Below are 14,113 nucleotides of genomic sequence, written 5' to 3'. Positions count from 1 at the left end.
AGGGGGCCATTTGGGATCTGAGGCAAAAATTGGGGATTGGTCCTGCTTTGAGCAGGGGGTTGGACTAGATGATCTCCTGAGGTCTCTTCCAACCCTGATGTTCTATGATTCTATGATTCATCCACTCCTTAGTCCAGCCCTTCCCTGCCCAGCTCTATGGATTCACCACTGTAGGCTTCCCCCGAGCAGAGACTGCCAGCAATGGATCAATGCTCAATGGGGCGACGTAGCAAACTCAGTTTGTTAATGTAAGGCCGCTAACCCAGGGCACCTCCAACTCTCCACGAGCCAGCATACTGAGGCACTTACACGCGCGTGTGTACACACACACACACCCCTTACCAACGTCGCTGTTCTCCAGGGACAGGTCCTCCTCCGACACCTTGAGGAAGACCTCCTCCAGGGTAGTGTCCATCAGCCCAAAGCTGGTCAGCTCCAGCTCCCCCAGGCTCTGCTCCAGGTGCTGTGAACAAGGAACAAAGGTGAGGAGCGGAGGGAGACCACAGCAAAGAGCCATCCCAGAAGCTCCCAGCTAAGCAGTAATCAGCCCACGTGCCTGCCAGCCCAGCACTCCCTGCAGCACAGGGACCTTCAGAATTCCCCCATCCCACAACGGCCAGCCAGGGCGAAAGTCAAAGGGCAAGAGGTCTGATGGCTGCCTGTGTGAGCGCTGAGACATGGCGATAGAACCAGGGACCTCCAGAGTGAAAACCACGAGCTGCTACAGTTTGAGCCTCAGCTGTCCCAGACTCCTGGCCTCTGTGGATCAGGCACAGACAGGCACTGGTAACAAATTCCGCCGGAAACCAGGCTCCTGGGTTGATCTGCAGACCCATCACGAGCATCCCCCGCGTCCTCCCTCTCACCACCCACCTCCGCCGGAACGCAGCGCTGGAGCTAATGCAGAGCCCGCGGGGTGGCTAGCGCTGTGAAAGCAGAGAGCCCATAGCCCCATCCTGAGCAACCGGAGTCTGAACAGAGCAGCACTCCCTTCTGGTGGGAAAAGGAGAGGGGCGTGCTTGTCCCAGCGACCCAGGCCCCTCCATGCTGCTGTACTGGGGGACGCCTGGAGCAGCAGTGCAGGCTCAGGGCAAGCTAGGGAGCCCCGCAGTAAGCACAGACACCGGGGAGCTAGGAAAATTACAGCATGCAGGACAGACTATCCCAGGAGAAAACGACGCTGGGCAGGGCGATGCACACCTAGGGCAATGTCCCTGTGCAAGGGCGAGGGACATGCTCTGGGCTGGATCTGCAAATGAGCCTAAGGGAATGAGACACCCAAATCCCTTGGACTCCTTGGCAAATCCCAGCATAACAAATAATTCAGTGCTACCCCCATGGGCGCCCCTCCACCCATCAACCAGCGAGCACCCAGCCCAGCTCCCACGGGCACCCCTACAACTGCAGTCAGCAAACACCACTACACTGTTCTTGTAAAACTACAGCCAAAGCCTCATAGTCCCATGTCTCTGACCCCGCGGCGCTCCCCTGCTCTGCGAGCAGCTTCCCCTCCCCACTCAGTAACTGGCGTCTTGAAGGGCCGGTACCTGGAAGAGCCTCTCGAAGCAGCCCTTCTTGACAGCCTCGCTGGGCAGGATGTAGGAGAGCTCCGTGTTGGTGTTGGAGATCAGCAGGCAGGAGGCCACGTACTTCTTAATGAACTGGGTGACGCGGGGCTCAGAGCAGGGGCTGGCGGAGGAGTGGGAGAGAGGGCTGTGTGTCTGCCCTGAGTCTAGCACAGGGAGGAAGCAGAGAAGGTCGGGTCACTTCACACACCCAGCTCGGCCTGGGCCCAGAGTCCTTGGATTTTTCTTTCCAGGACCCAAAAGCTGATGCTGCTCTTTTGTTTTATTTTAAACTCTGCTTTTTTCAGCGACTCTCCCGCTGGGTTCACAGCTGGGAGCCCAGCCGTGCATGCACTGAGAAAACTGCGCCCACACTGCCCAGCCCTGGAGGAACAGCCCCTGCCCTGAGAAGGGAATTTAGCCTCCACGGCCCATTGGCCTCTCTGCCGACACTCCCAACAATGGGGCCAGCTCCTATGGGTGCAATTGTACATAGACCCCCAGCCACTGAGGGAGAAGTGAGATCACAGAACGTATTTCTCACAGGATACCCAGCAGTAACAACCTGCCATTGCTAACAGCCTGGGCTGGATTGAAACCACCCCCTGGAGGTGAAGGGCTCCATGCAGCATGTTACCCTGAGCCCTTGCACACAGGGAGCAGGTGCGAACTGTGCTGAACAAGGGCTCCTCAATCTGCAGTTTGGCATGGGAGTATAAGGGCCTGAAGAGTGGGGTGGATGAGCCCCAAGTCACACTGGCTCTCATGGGAACTACAGGTGCCCGAGTTCGGCAGCGTCTGACCTTCCTCTTTGGGTTGGTTGGTCATTTCATGGGCTTTTCGTTTTGTGCAGGTCTGGGGGGAAATTCACGACTGAAACTTTTTTCTCCTCCCGCATGGAAAATTAGGTTTGCAGCTGAAAATCAAAGCCACCCAGGAGAAGCAGCCCCCTCCATTATCACAGGAAAATGGAAAGCCCAAGACACTGGCAGGGGGTGGGGGGGAGTGGGGGAGTTCTGACAGTTTTTGGAATAACAGTTTCAGGCTTTGGCAATTTGGGATTTTCTGACAGGAAGTCAGACTTTTCTGCAGGAAAAAAAACCCGGTTCTGACCAGCCCTAATCTGAAGGGATTTCCATTGCTCACTGCGCCTGGCCAGTCTAGGGTACTTTGCACGCTCTCAAAGGTCTTTTCCTGCAAGAGAGCCTTTCTGCAAATATTCAGTAAGAGCCACAGACTGGATGCTGACAGGCAGGAAGAACTAGGACCTTCCTCCTCCTGGCTGCAAAGCAAAGACAGGCCAGGTCGGGAGGCATTCTGGGGGCAGAGAAGGCGGGAGCACTCCACTGATCTCAACACACCATGCACACATTAAATTGCTTTGCTCAGTAGTTGTCAGTTTCTCCTGCCCTGAGATGGAAACCCTGGCTGCTTCGAGAAATGGCCTAGGACCATCAATCAGTGTCATTGTAGCATCTCTAAGCACCTCGCAAACTCCCACTCCAATGGGATTGTAATAGCATCAGAAAAGCAATAGCCCTCAGAGATTCGCCTCACAGGGCCCCATGCTTCCTGTGCATGGGAATGAGGGGGACTACTTTTCCTTTCCCCAGCAGTGGAAGCAGAAGATTATGGGACACTGGAGGTAAGAGCCCTCTGCTTACACAGAGAACAAAGGGAAAATCCCTAAAGCCTACACTGGAAAACAGATCCACCAGCAATGGGCCTCCCGGAACCAGTGCTGAAAAAATCACAGCTCGTCAGGAATTCTTCAGCAAAACGGTTTTTCATTTGAAAATGCTGATTCATCAAAACCGAAACTTTTCAAGGACCTTTTGTCAGGTGCAGGCTGGAATTTATGGCCCAAAGCAGACTTGAACCTAAGTCTCTGACCCGCCAGGTGAGCACCCTAACCACTGGGCTACAGAACCACTCACACGCTAATTCCCTAGGCCAACAAATATTGAATTAATTATACAAAGCAGAACAGCTCCAATAGGCAAGGGCATGAGAGTGAGTGCAAGTGACTAACTCTATAGCTGGATGGATGACAGGGGATCAATCACTAGATGATTCCCTGTTCTGTTCATTCTCCCTCAAGCACCTGGCATTGGGCACTGTCGGAAGACTGGATCCTGGGGCATATGGACCTTTGGTCTGACCCAGCATGGCCATTCTTATGTTCTGGGCACTCCCATGGGACGTGGGAGCCCCAAGTCCCAGTGCTTGCTCTGAATCAGGCACATCCCAGGCAAGTTTTCTAGGCACAGGGCTACTGGCTGTACTGGAGTGTCTCACTCCTAGGTGTTTTCAAAAAGAAGTTGAAAGTTCTTGACTTCATTCCAACCCGGAGCAAACACAAATTGCAAAGCCTCGCCATTTTTCACAAAACAGGAATGTGGTTTTCTGGCCAGCCCTCCTGAGAGCGACTAGCGCAGCTGGGACAAAAGCAGCTCGACCCTGCTTGCTGTAATGGGTCGGATCCTGTCTGCATTAGCAGCTAAGCTGTTTCCCAACTTGGACTGGGGGAGCAGACTCCCTAGCGTGGGTGCCGCGTGCCTGCTGACTGACCTGTGCCATTCCTGGAGTCTGACTGCTTCTTCACCACCGTCAGCTTGTAGCCATCCCCGTAGGTGCTCTTGAGGAAGAGAGGGGAGCCGCAGCACTTGAGCTTGCCATGGGAGATGATGGCGATGCGGTCCCCGAGCAGGTCGGCCTCATCCATGTGATGTGTGGAGAGCAGGATGGTCCTTCCTGCCAGGTCAGGGACAAGCGCAGGGGAAGAGCATCAGAGAGGGGTGAGTGGGGAATGCACTGCAGGTCAGCCCCCAGGGACACCCAACGAGCACACGCAGCACCTGCTGCCAGGCGACAATGTACCCTCTACCAAGCAGTCGTGACTTTAAGGAACCTGCCACACTGACCATAGCATAATCTGCCTCACGGAGCCATTGGATCCACGGGACTCAGAGTGCTTTGCGAAGGGGGGTGGGGCAGTCTTACTATCCCTGTTGTACAGCTGGGGAAACTGAGGCACGGAGCGAGAAGGAAGGGATTTGCCTCATGTCTCCCTGGGAGAGCATGCAGAGGCAGGAATAGAACCCAGGAGTCCTGACTCCAAGTCCTGTTCTATAAGCACTCATTGCTAGGCCTATCTCAGCTGGTACAAACAAGGATTTTTATTTGGTGGGTTTCAGAGTAACAGCCGTGTTAGTCTGTATTCGCAAAAAGAAAAGGAGTACTTGTGGTTAGTCTCTAAGTTGACACAAGTACTCCTTTTCTTTTATTTGGTGGTCAGTCAAAGCCAGAGTCCATTCCCTAAAATCCAGCCCCGGCTTTCCTTCTCCCTCCCGGCACATGGTCAGGTTGAGGCAATGCTCCTGTTACTCACTAGAGTTACTCCTGGGGGAATTCTGCATTACTATGTGCAAGCATAATTAATGAGCACTGCATATTTTTAATTTTTTGCGCAGAAAGAAAGCTTCTGTTGCAACTTTGCTGCAGTTCTGCCTTTTTCTCACCAGACGGCACTGTGGTGATAGAACAAAGCAGCAGCTCCCCGCCAGGGAGGGAAGAGAGGGGTGAGTGGGGAATGCACTGCAGGTCAGCCCCCAGGGACACCCAAGAGCCTGCCTTCTTTGCAGCGGGCCAGGTCAGGAGAGAGGGGCTATGTGGAGATAGACAGCATGGGGTGCTGGGAGGGTCAGACAGGGGCTCATAAGGGCCAGTGGGTGAGGACGGACTGGGGCAGGGGTGAATGGGAGTGGAGGCACAGGGCCACATGATGATGGGGGAGGGGGTGCAGAGCTACATAGGGACAGGGGCGTGGCTGGGCGGGGGCACAGAGACACTTGGGGACTGGGGGAGGGGATGCAGGGACACGGGGAGTGGGTGTCTGAGTGGGGATGGAGAGACATGTGGACAGGGGGTGCAGGAACATATGGGGACGGGGGGCAGATGTGCCTGACTGAATAGGAAAGCCTAGGGGTCAGCCAGGGTCTGCATGGGGGAAGCTTCCTAACAATCCCTCCCTGCCCCCCCCAAAACCGTTCCATACCTTTCCCCACCCACACCCAACAACCCTCCAAGTTCACACCCAGGCTCCTTCCCAGCAATTTACTTCCCTCTCCCTCAGCTCCTCCATTACCCCTGACTCCCCCCCAGCCTTTGCACTGCTTCTAAGTGGTGCAGGAAATACGGTCCTGTGTTGTAGTTTAAATAAATTATTACTCAGAGTTCTGTATAAATATGCCTAGTAAGGAATTTATTTGTCAAAAAACATTTCCTGAATCTTTTTTGTTGTCTGTGTTGTTACAGACATGCTTGCTGACAAGTATTTTGAAATAAATGATCAAAAATAATTGAAACTTGTGTAATTATATTGTGTTATTTTGACAAATAAAATATGCAGAATTTTGCAGAATTTTTTGTTGCAGAATTTTTTATTTTTTAGCGCAGAATTCCCCCAGGAGTAACTCTTATAGTGCAGCCTTTGTTAACCAAGATTCATCACCCAGGGCAGTGGCAGGGGAATCGTGGTGTGGAGTCTCGCGCTGCATCGAATGGACTCTGACAGGGATCAGAGCCACCGCCATGCTTCGGGTTGCTCACCGGGTTTGTATTTGAGGATCAGATCCCAAATAGCCCTACGTGCGTATGGGTCAACACCAGCAGTGGGCTCATCCAAGATAACAGCCCGCGATCCACCCACGAAGGCGATGGCCACCGACAGCTTCCTCTTCATCCCTCCTGACAGAGTCTGCACCAGGGAGTGCCGCTTGTTGGACAGTTCCAGGTCTTCGATCATCCTGGGGACAGATCCGACACAGATGTTACAGCCCAGTCATACATAGGCTTGTGAGCAGGGCTGGGGAGATGCATGAGCACTGCTGAAGGAGATCTCAGAGTTAACAGCCCACAGAGATGAATGGGGCAGTTCACACCTCCCAGAGATACTGTTTCAGGCTCTTTGCAGACTCAGATACACTGGGTACGCTCAGCTGGAAGGTTTTCTCTGCAACCACAAGGGTTAAAAAATACAAGCTTTTAAAACAAAACTTAGCTTTCATCGTCCAAGGCCAAGAGTTTCAACAGTGGCTGGGGATTTTGGGTGCCCAACCTGAGACTCCTTAAAGGGGCCTGGCTTTCAGAAAGTGCTAAGCACCCGCCATCTGAAAAATCAAGCCCTTTAAGGTGTCTCAAGTGGGGCCCCCACAATCACTAGCTACTTCTGAAAATCTTTGCCCAATTCTGCACTAAGGGGTGCACTCTGGGGCCAGTCCCCCAGAGCACTGGGGCTCTGGTCAAAGTCCACTAGATCTGCTCAGGCAAAATGGTTCACATCAAGACAGTGATGGCTGTTTATTGCCTAGGCAGGAGTCACTGGCCAGGGCTGGTCCCTACTTGTCCATCTCCTTGCGGATCTCCTCCTCCGCCATGCTCTTAAGCTGCGAGTAGAACCAGAGGTGCTCCTCCACCGTCAGTTTATCAAAGAGCACGTTGTGTTGGGGACACATGCCCAGGTTCTTCCGGATCTCGTCCATCTCTGTACGGATGTCATGGCCATAGATGGTAGCAGAGCCCGAGGTTGGGGGGAAGAGGCCAGTCAGGATAGACCTGGGAAAGAAACAGGGCAGCGTCAGCTCTTCCCCCTGCCTGGAAATGCGGCGATTGCCTTGCACAGCTTCATGGCGTGCTGCTCCCGGAAGGTCCCTTGGGCAGCTCTGCCCTGCGGAACAGCACTGCCCAAGCCGCCTGAGGCCAACGGATGCCAGAGGAGGGCCCAGCCCACCCAGTGTGTGCACCAGCTTGTTATAGCTCCACCTTGAGGGGCCTTCACAACCCCACCCCTCCCCGCCCCCCAGATTGGCACCCCTCCCCACACTCCCTTCCCACGTGAGCCTCCCACCCTGCACTAAGCACATGCCCTCCTCCTTCAAACCCGCCCCGGTAAGGCCTCGGCACCTCCTCCCACCCGGATCAGGCCATGGACCCTGGGCACTGCCAAGTGCTGAGTGCCCGCTGAATGAACCCCAACATCGCTGACAACTGGCAGCATTACAGAACTGGTGGGCAGTGTGTGGCATAAAGACACGGGTGAGGACAGAGCCTGGGAGCCCAGGCTAACCCTGCGGTGACAGCGATCATGCAGCCCTGTCTGTGTCCGAGGTGGTGAGAAGCTGCCCAGGCGTGTGAGAGCTGCCCACCCTCATCCCACGGCTGCCCCTGCACCAATTTCTCCATGTCACCGCTCACAGCAGGGCTCCCCAGCCCATCACTCACATGGTGGTGGTCTTGCCCGCCCCGTTGTGCCCCAGGAAGGACACCACTTGGTTCTCATAGAGGTTCAGGCTCAGCTTGTTCAGTGCCAGCTTCTTGTCAGTCTTGTAGACCTTGGTGAGCTTGTCCACGCACACGACGAGCGGCAGGTGGTTCGGCTCCTCCTCTATGCCACGCGTCTCCTCTGCGATGAGAGCAGGGAGGTGGTGGGCAGGGGCCTGGGGTGTCTCCCAGCCCCGCAGGGCAGGCTCCATCAGCATGTGCGTGGAGCCAGGGGATCATATGCCACCCAGCACTGACCCGGGGGAGACGGGCAGCGGGGCAAAGTGCCACTAAGCTGCAGAGCTGCTGCCACATGGGATATGCTGTGATGCTTTAATTACATGGGACAGCGTTGCTAAAGCCAAGCCATACACCAGGGCCCATGCTGCCCCACCCGGCTCCCAGCCACGTCAGCTCAGGGACAAAAGGGGCTGGAGGCTTCAGCTGGACTGAGCAGCCGCAGCAGGGACCTGCAGGCTCCAGCCAGAACCAGTGCGATCAGGGCCCAACAGCGCTCTACACCCCTAAGCCTGACTGGCTGTGGGCTCCAGCCTCCTCCTCCCGCTTGTCCCTGCCTCTTCTCCTTTATCCCACCCCCTCTCTCCCCCACTCGCGAATCCCCTCCCAAAACGATAACAAACAAATGGGCAAAGAGAGCCCTGGGGGCAGGGTCCCACCGTGGGCCAGCCTTGCCCCAGCCCTTGCCTAGCTAGCCTGGGAGCTCTTCAGGGCAGGGGCTGCCCCCTGTTCTGGGTTTGTGCAGCGCCCAGCACGATGGGGCCCCCTAGGCCCTGCCCTAATAGAATAAGCCCCAGCTGACACACATCAGCGTTGCTCGGGTGAACCCACTGCACCATGCTGATTGCCACCAGCGGAGGATCTGGCCCTCGCTTTGTGTCTTGCCAAAAATCTGCCCTTCCCCCTCTCTCCCACTTCCACACTCGCTCTGCCATAATTCCACTTCCTTCTCTGGCACCTTCTACCAGAGTCTCTCAAAGAGCTGGGGACAGGGATGAATTTGGCCCCATACCACACCCGCGAGGCCAGCCTGTATTATGACCCTCGCTTGGGGGAAACGACAGCACAGGGTCCATCTCCTCTGTGAATCGAGGGGCTTTTCTAAGCGGGTTAGCAGCATGAGCTCAGCGCCAGGCTGTAACTCACGGCTCAGCCGAGCGGAAAGCCCGGGGGCTGGGGAGTCACTGCTGGGCTAACCCAAGTTCAAAACACACCGGTTTGGGCAGCCCCGACCCCCACCCCTGCCCAAGAGAGGTGGCGCGACTGGCCCGGTGCCACAGTGACGGAGCCAGGAGCAGAGGCCAGGCCCCCTGGATCCCAGCCCTTTCCCCACTGGCCCCTCTCGCCCGCCTCTGCACTGCCCAGCCTGCGGGCATGCTTACCCAGCCGCCTGTTCTCCATGGCGCAAGCCTGATCCTCCTCCATGATGCTGAGGCGGGTGGTTCTAGACCAGGGCCAGGTCCACTCCCAGGTTTCGACCCGCCCGTTCCCGAGCCAATAGGACTTCTGGAAGGGGAAGTACCAGGGCCGGGGGAGCCCGTACATGCCTGCGAAGGAAAGGAGATCAGCCGTGGTGCTGGGGTTCGTGCAGGAGGCCCACAGCATGCACTGGTGTGGCCGAAAGGTGTGGGCCTCCCCGCAGAAAGTGGGGGCCAGCGGGAACAACACACAGAGCCCTAGGGAAGATCACTGGGTGGTTGGGTACACCCCCCCAACTCCCAGGAGGGTTCATGAACATGGCCAGATGCTGACCTGCCCCCAACCCCTGCATTCACAGCCATGCATGGAGAGGCTGTTGACAGGCCCTCCTTCCATCCCACTCAGGTTGGTGCCACCCTGCACCTGCCCCCCTTGGGCTACAGGAGGAGCCCCTGGCCCGTACCTGGGTGCACGGCCTCAATGTACCACGTCAGCACACCGTAGACCACGGCATCCACGATCAGCATCATCATGGAGAGCAGCAGGTTGAAGTCGTCGCCTTCCACGGGTGACTGGCTGAAGGTGTGCCACTGGATGCCCACGCCGGCCACCTCGTACAGCGCAAAGTATTTGGAGCCCAGCCCGAAGGCCGTGGTCGACATGAGAGACTGAGTGGGGGAGAGGGAGGTTAGTGTGAGAGCTTCTCCCCTAAAGTTCTGGGCAGCAATCCCCTAGCCAGGTGCTGAGGGGGGAACAGGGGGGCCATCAGGGCTATGGGGGGACGAAAGTCATTGGAGGTGAGGGTGGGAATCCACGGAGGGTCTGGTTGCAGCAAAGGGAGAAAGACCATTGGGGTGTGGCTGGTGGGGTAAGGGAGCACCGCTGCCTCCTGCAGGCGCCCTGATGCAGTGGCTCTAAAATCAGGATTCACACTGGGGCATGAGCTCCTCACAAGGGGCCAGCTCCTGCCCTACCCAGCACAGTGGCAGGGAGCAGACATGCAGCCCAGCTCCATCACAGGGTGCAGCTGGGCAGTGCCAGGCTCCCCCACCCTGCGAAGCGCTGGAGAGGACACAGTGTGCAGCACGTGTTAGTTGGCACACTCCTCTGCAGGGATCCCACTCTCCTGGAGGGGACGAGGCTCCCTATCCCCACCCTGCAGGGCAGCGGAGCCCCCAGCCCAAGCTTTGGGAGTCCTCAAGACCCCTGCCCTTCGAGCCCCTGTCCCAGCCGGGCTCTGGCTAAGCAGAAGGGTGTTAGGCTGGAAATGTGCTGCCACGAGCATGTCGGTTTCTCCAGCTCTGCCCTGCTGAAGGCCACTTGGTCCCTGGGGCTGCAGCAGGCAGTTCTCTTGCCAGAGGCGGCCTGACTCCTCCAGTGACTGGGGCTGGAGGCATGGCCGGGGGTGTGGTGTCTCCCTCCTGTCCGCATGCTGGGCAAGAAGCAGGGAGCATGCCCCGCCCATCCTGGCAGCAGGGAGGGCGATGGGACATGGGGAGCTGACTGGTGATGGAGGGAGCAGAGCTGGGGAACCCCGTTCCTAGGGAGGCCAGGCTCAGGGCCTGCAGGGAGCCACACCGGGCCATGCCCTGTACTCACGGCAATGCACTTCTCGAAGGCCGTGATCTTGTCGTGGGCCACTTCCTCCCGGATGGCGACGTACATATAGGGGACGTAGCTCAGGAAGTAGATGATGCCCCCGCAGGCAGAGGCCAGCTTGGCCTTGGAATAGAGCACGGACACCAGGAAACTGTAGGGCAGACAGTGTGACATCCTCTGCCGCAAAGGGAAAGGGGTCATGCCAGCCCCAGCCCCAGCCCCAGCGAGTGGGGGGGCAGACCACCAGCCCCAGAGAGAGAAGGTGTTAGGCCTCCCCCAGCCCCACCTCTCCCCCCAGAGAAAAAGGCTCAGATGCCCCCCCACACTTCATCACCCACCTCCGAGAAAAAGAGGCATGACCACCTCCCACACCCTGTCAAACTCCATCAGAGGATGGGACCCCCGCCGCTGGAGTTCCGGGGGGCAGACCTGGCTATTTCCTTGGCAGCCTGGGGACAGAAACCCTCTGTTTGCTACCCAAGAGGCCCAGCATGGAGTGGCCCAGCAGGTTTCCTTCAGCCTGCCCTGCTGGTGGGCCTTACCCCGCTGGGGGGGCACCCAGGGAATTCGGTAGCCACCCACCTTTCAGTCCTTGGCCTCTCTGCTGAGCCTGCCAGTGAGCCACCCCGCTGCCAGCAGGACCAGGGGCTCCGAGGAGGGGTGGGACTGGCCCACCAGCTGTCGGACAGCAGGACTGGGCCGGTGGCTCGGTGCTGAGAACTCAGTACCAACCCTGCTTCCTCGGGCCCCATGGCCGGCTCCCTTCCTGAAACCTCCAGGAGGCAAACACCCCTCAGAACAGAGCAGAGAGAGTACGGCAGAACCAGCTCTGACCAGACCACGCGCCCCCCGGCAAGGAGAGCCATGGCAGAGGTGTGTCACTGTGACCACCACATGGGTGCAGAGATTCCCCACTGCCCTTTAAAGCCACAGCGGCTGCACCACAACGACTTTGTGGTTCCTCCTAACTGAACGTGGAAGAGGACGACACCTGCTGCCAACTGACGGGAGAATCTTCTTCCCTGCGATCCTCAGCACCGTAAATAACTCCCACCGGCCCACAAGCCAGCCGATCCCTGCAGATACCCGCATCCTGCGACAGCCCAACGGTGCAGGCTCCTCACCGCCAGTCAGCCTGCCGCCCCCTTTACACCAACCACTGGGCAATGCCAGAATCAGTCAGCGACTCAGAGGTTTGAGCTTGTGGCATTGTCCACAAGCTCGATTCTCCTCTAATTACACTGCTGTAAATCAGGAGGAGCTCCATGGAAGCCCTGGGAGTTACACCAGCATTAGAGGACTATCTGGCCTTTAGCTGCGAAACGATTCCAGACCGTCCCGGGATCCCATCTCTACCCATTGCTCAGAACCACCGTTAATCCTGCTGTTGGTGGTGCAGAAACAGGCAGTGCCCAGGGCTCAGGCTGGGGCTGTAGCTCAATGACCCATTGTTGCCTTCCTGGAATGAGGGGCCCAGCGCGAGCAGCACGGGGGTGACCCTGGTTACATCCATGGCTCCCCTTCTCTGGGAGTTCTCTGGAACATGGTCCCTCGCTAGTGGCCCCAGCATTATGGCTTTGCTATAAACTGTGAAATCACACATTGGATCAAAATGGAATCCAGACCCCAGAGTAACAAATTAACCACACTACCCCAGCCCACCCAGAGTCTCCCCAGGCTCAGAGACAGCAACCATGCCCCAGGTAGCACATGCCTAGAGGCCTCGTTGCTCTGGTCCCTTCCCCCTCTGGCTGCTTGACTCGTCCCAGCTTCTGGGCCCCCTGCCATCACTGCTGTGTTACATCCTCTGCCCCGCCCCAGCCGCCAGCGCTCACCAGAACATGATGGTGGCCACGGCGTAGATGGCGAGGAAGAGCCAGATGATGAAGACGTCACTGTGCATCAGGACCTTGCCATACTTCAGGATGGCAGTGAGTGCGGTGACGGAGATGGAGAGCTGGACAAAGCCGGTGATGAACCAGGCCACCCAGTGGACTGCGTTATTCAGGCCCATCATCTTCATCACCTGCAAGAGACGGTGCCATGCGCCATCAGAGCCCATGGCCGCACTGGGGCTGGTTCCATGGGAAAAGTCCCCACCTTGCCAACTTATTCCTCCCTCTCCCTATGCACCCAGGAATCCTTAAGGGGAAAGCGCCTAGCTCGAGAGTACGTCCCGCGGCCCTGGCTGGTCTGTGCAGCTGGTCGCTCTCAGCTTCAAGCACTAGAGTCTGATCCTGCTTCTTCTTAAAACACAGGCAGGTAGAAGGGGAAAGAAGCAGCGCGGGAGAGAGAAACACGCAGCTCCCGTCTGTGACCCCAACACTCAGAGGCTGGCAGGCCCTGGGCACAGCAAGGGGCCCAGTGGGTCATTCTGGGACTGTGGCACTAGAGATTTGGTTGGGGTGGCTCTTATTTTCCACTGGCCGGTCTCTGGAGGTCAAAGGGATTGCTGGTTTATTACTGTGGTTGGACTTTTAGCTGCCAAAGTATTGCCAGGTTGGATTTGGCCTGGCTGGCGAAGCCGGATTCTTCTGAGTGAGGGCAGGCAAATGGAGCAGTAGGGAAGCAGGAGAAGAAACAGGAAACCGAGAGGTCCACTAGCCCAGTGTCCATCTCCAACTCTCGCCATCTGCTTCAGAGGGAGGTGCAAGAGACCCTGCAGGGGGCAGTGATGAGACCCACTGCTCTGCAGCCCCACGGCTTGCAGCCGGAGCTCTCTCCCGCTCCATATAAGGGTCCAGACCTTTTCTGGACTTGCCTAGCTCTTGGCCCCACGATAAGGTGAGCGGGGGAGGAACTGATCCACGGCGGGGACTGGGAGGCAGCGGGACTCTTCGGTCCCCATCACTGGGGCTGCTCAGCCCTCGGCTGTAGCAGGGCCTCTCGAAGCGGAGCTGGGAGGTGCCAAGAGAGCAGGAGTGGCGGTAAAAGTCTCCTGGCTGGAGAGAGTGAGCGAGGCAGAGCACAGGGCCCGGGGAGGCAGACTGAGCCGCGCAATGCTTGTTTGATGGCCTGAACTCAAACCGACCTCCCCTGGGGAGGGTGAGCTAACTGCCTCGAGCCCCCGCGGGGAACACGAGTGTGGGGCGGAGGGGGGGAACGCCACAGCTAGCAGGGAGAGGGCAGACGGTAGTCATGGAGACAATGAGGTGACTGAAAGGTGTATTCTCCAGGGTAGGCAGCAGCCC

The 14,113-nt window shown here is 57.5% G+C and overlaps 1 protein-coding gene across 1 annotated transcript in view; it reads right to left on the bottom strand.

Annotated features, from left to right (window-relative positions):
* The window catches only part of ABCA2 (ATP binding cassette subfamily A member 2), a 129,969-nt gene that overhangs the window by 30,943 nt on the left and 84,913 nt on the right, over positions 1–14,113 (bottom strand). Inside the window, exons 18-27 of the mRNA XM_077836235.1 lie at positions 12,758–12,948; positions 10,923–11,073; positions 9,787–9,991; positions 9,287–9,451; positions 7,848–8,028; positions 6,969–7,181; positions 6,177–6,373; positions 4,137–4,319; positions 1,548–1,732; positions 343–463 (exon numbers count right to left, since the gene is read on the bottom strand). Of these exons, the coding sequence (XP_077692361.1) occupies positions 343–463; positions 1,548–1,732; positions 4,137–4,319; positions 6,177–6,373; positions 6,969–7,181; positions 7,848–8,028; positions 9,287–9,451; positions 9,787–9,991; positions 10,923–11,073; positions 12,758–12,948 (1,792 nt within the window). The remainder of the gene's footprint in view (positions 1–342; positions 464–1,547; positions 1,733–4,136; positions 4,320–6,176; positions 6,374–6,968; positions 7,182–7,847; positions 8,029–9,286; positions 9,452–9,786; positions 9,992–10,922; positions 11,074–12,757; positions 12,949–14,113) is intronic.

This window comes from Eretmochelys imbricata, chromosome 16 (assembly GCF_965152235.1).
Source record: "Eretmochelys imbricata isolate rEreImb1 chromosome 16, rEreImb1.hap1, whole genome shotgun sequence".
Taxonomy (NCBI): Eukaryota; Metazoa; Chordata; order Testudines; family Cheloniidae; genus Eretmochelys; species Eretmochelys imbricata.
Note: the sequence above shows the minus strand (reverse complement) of the source record. Positions and strands in the feature narration are given on the sequence as shown.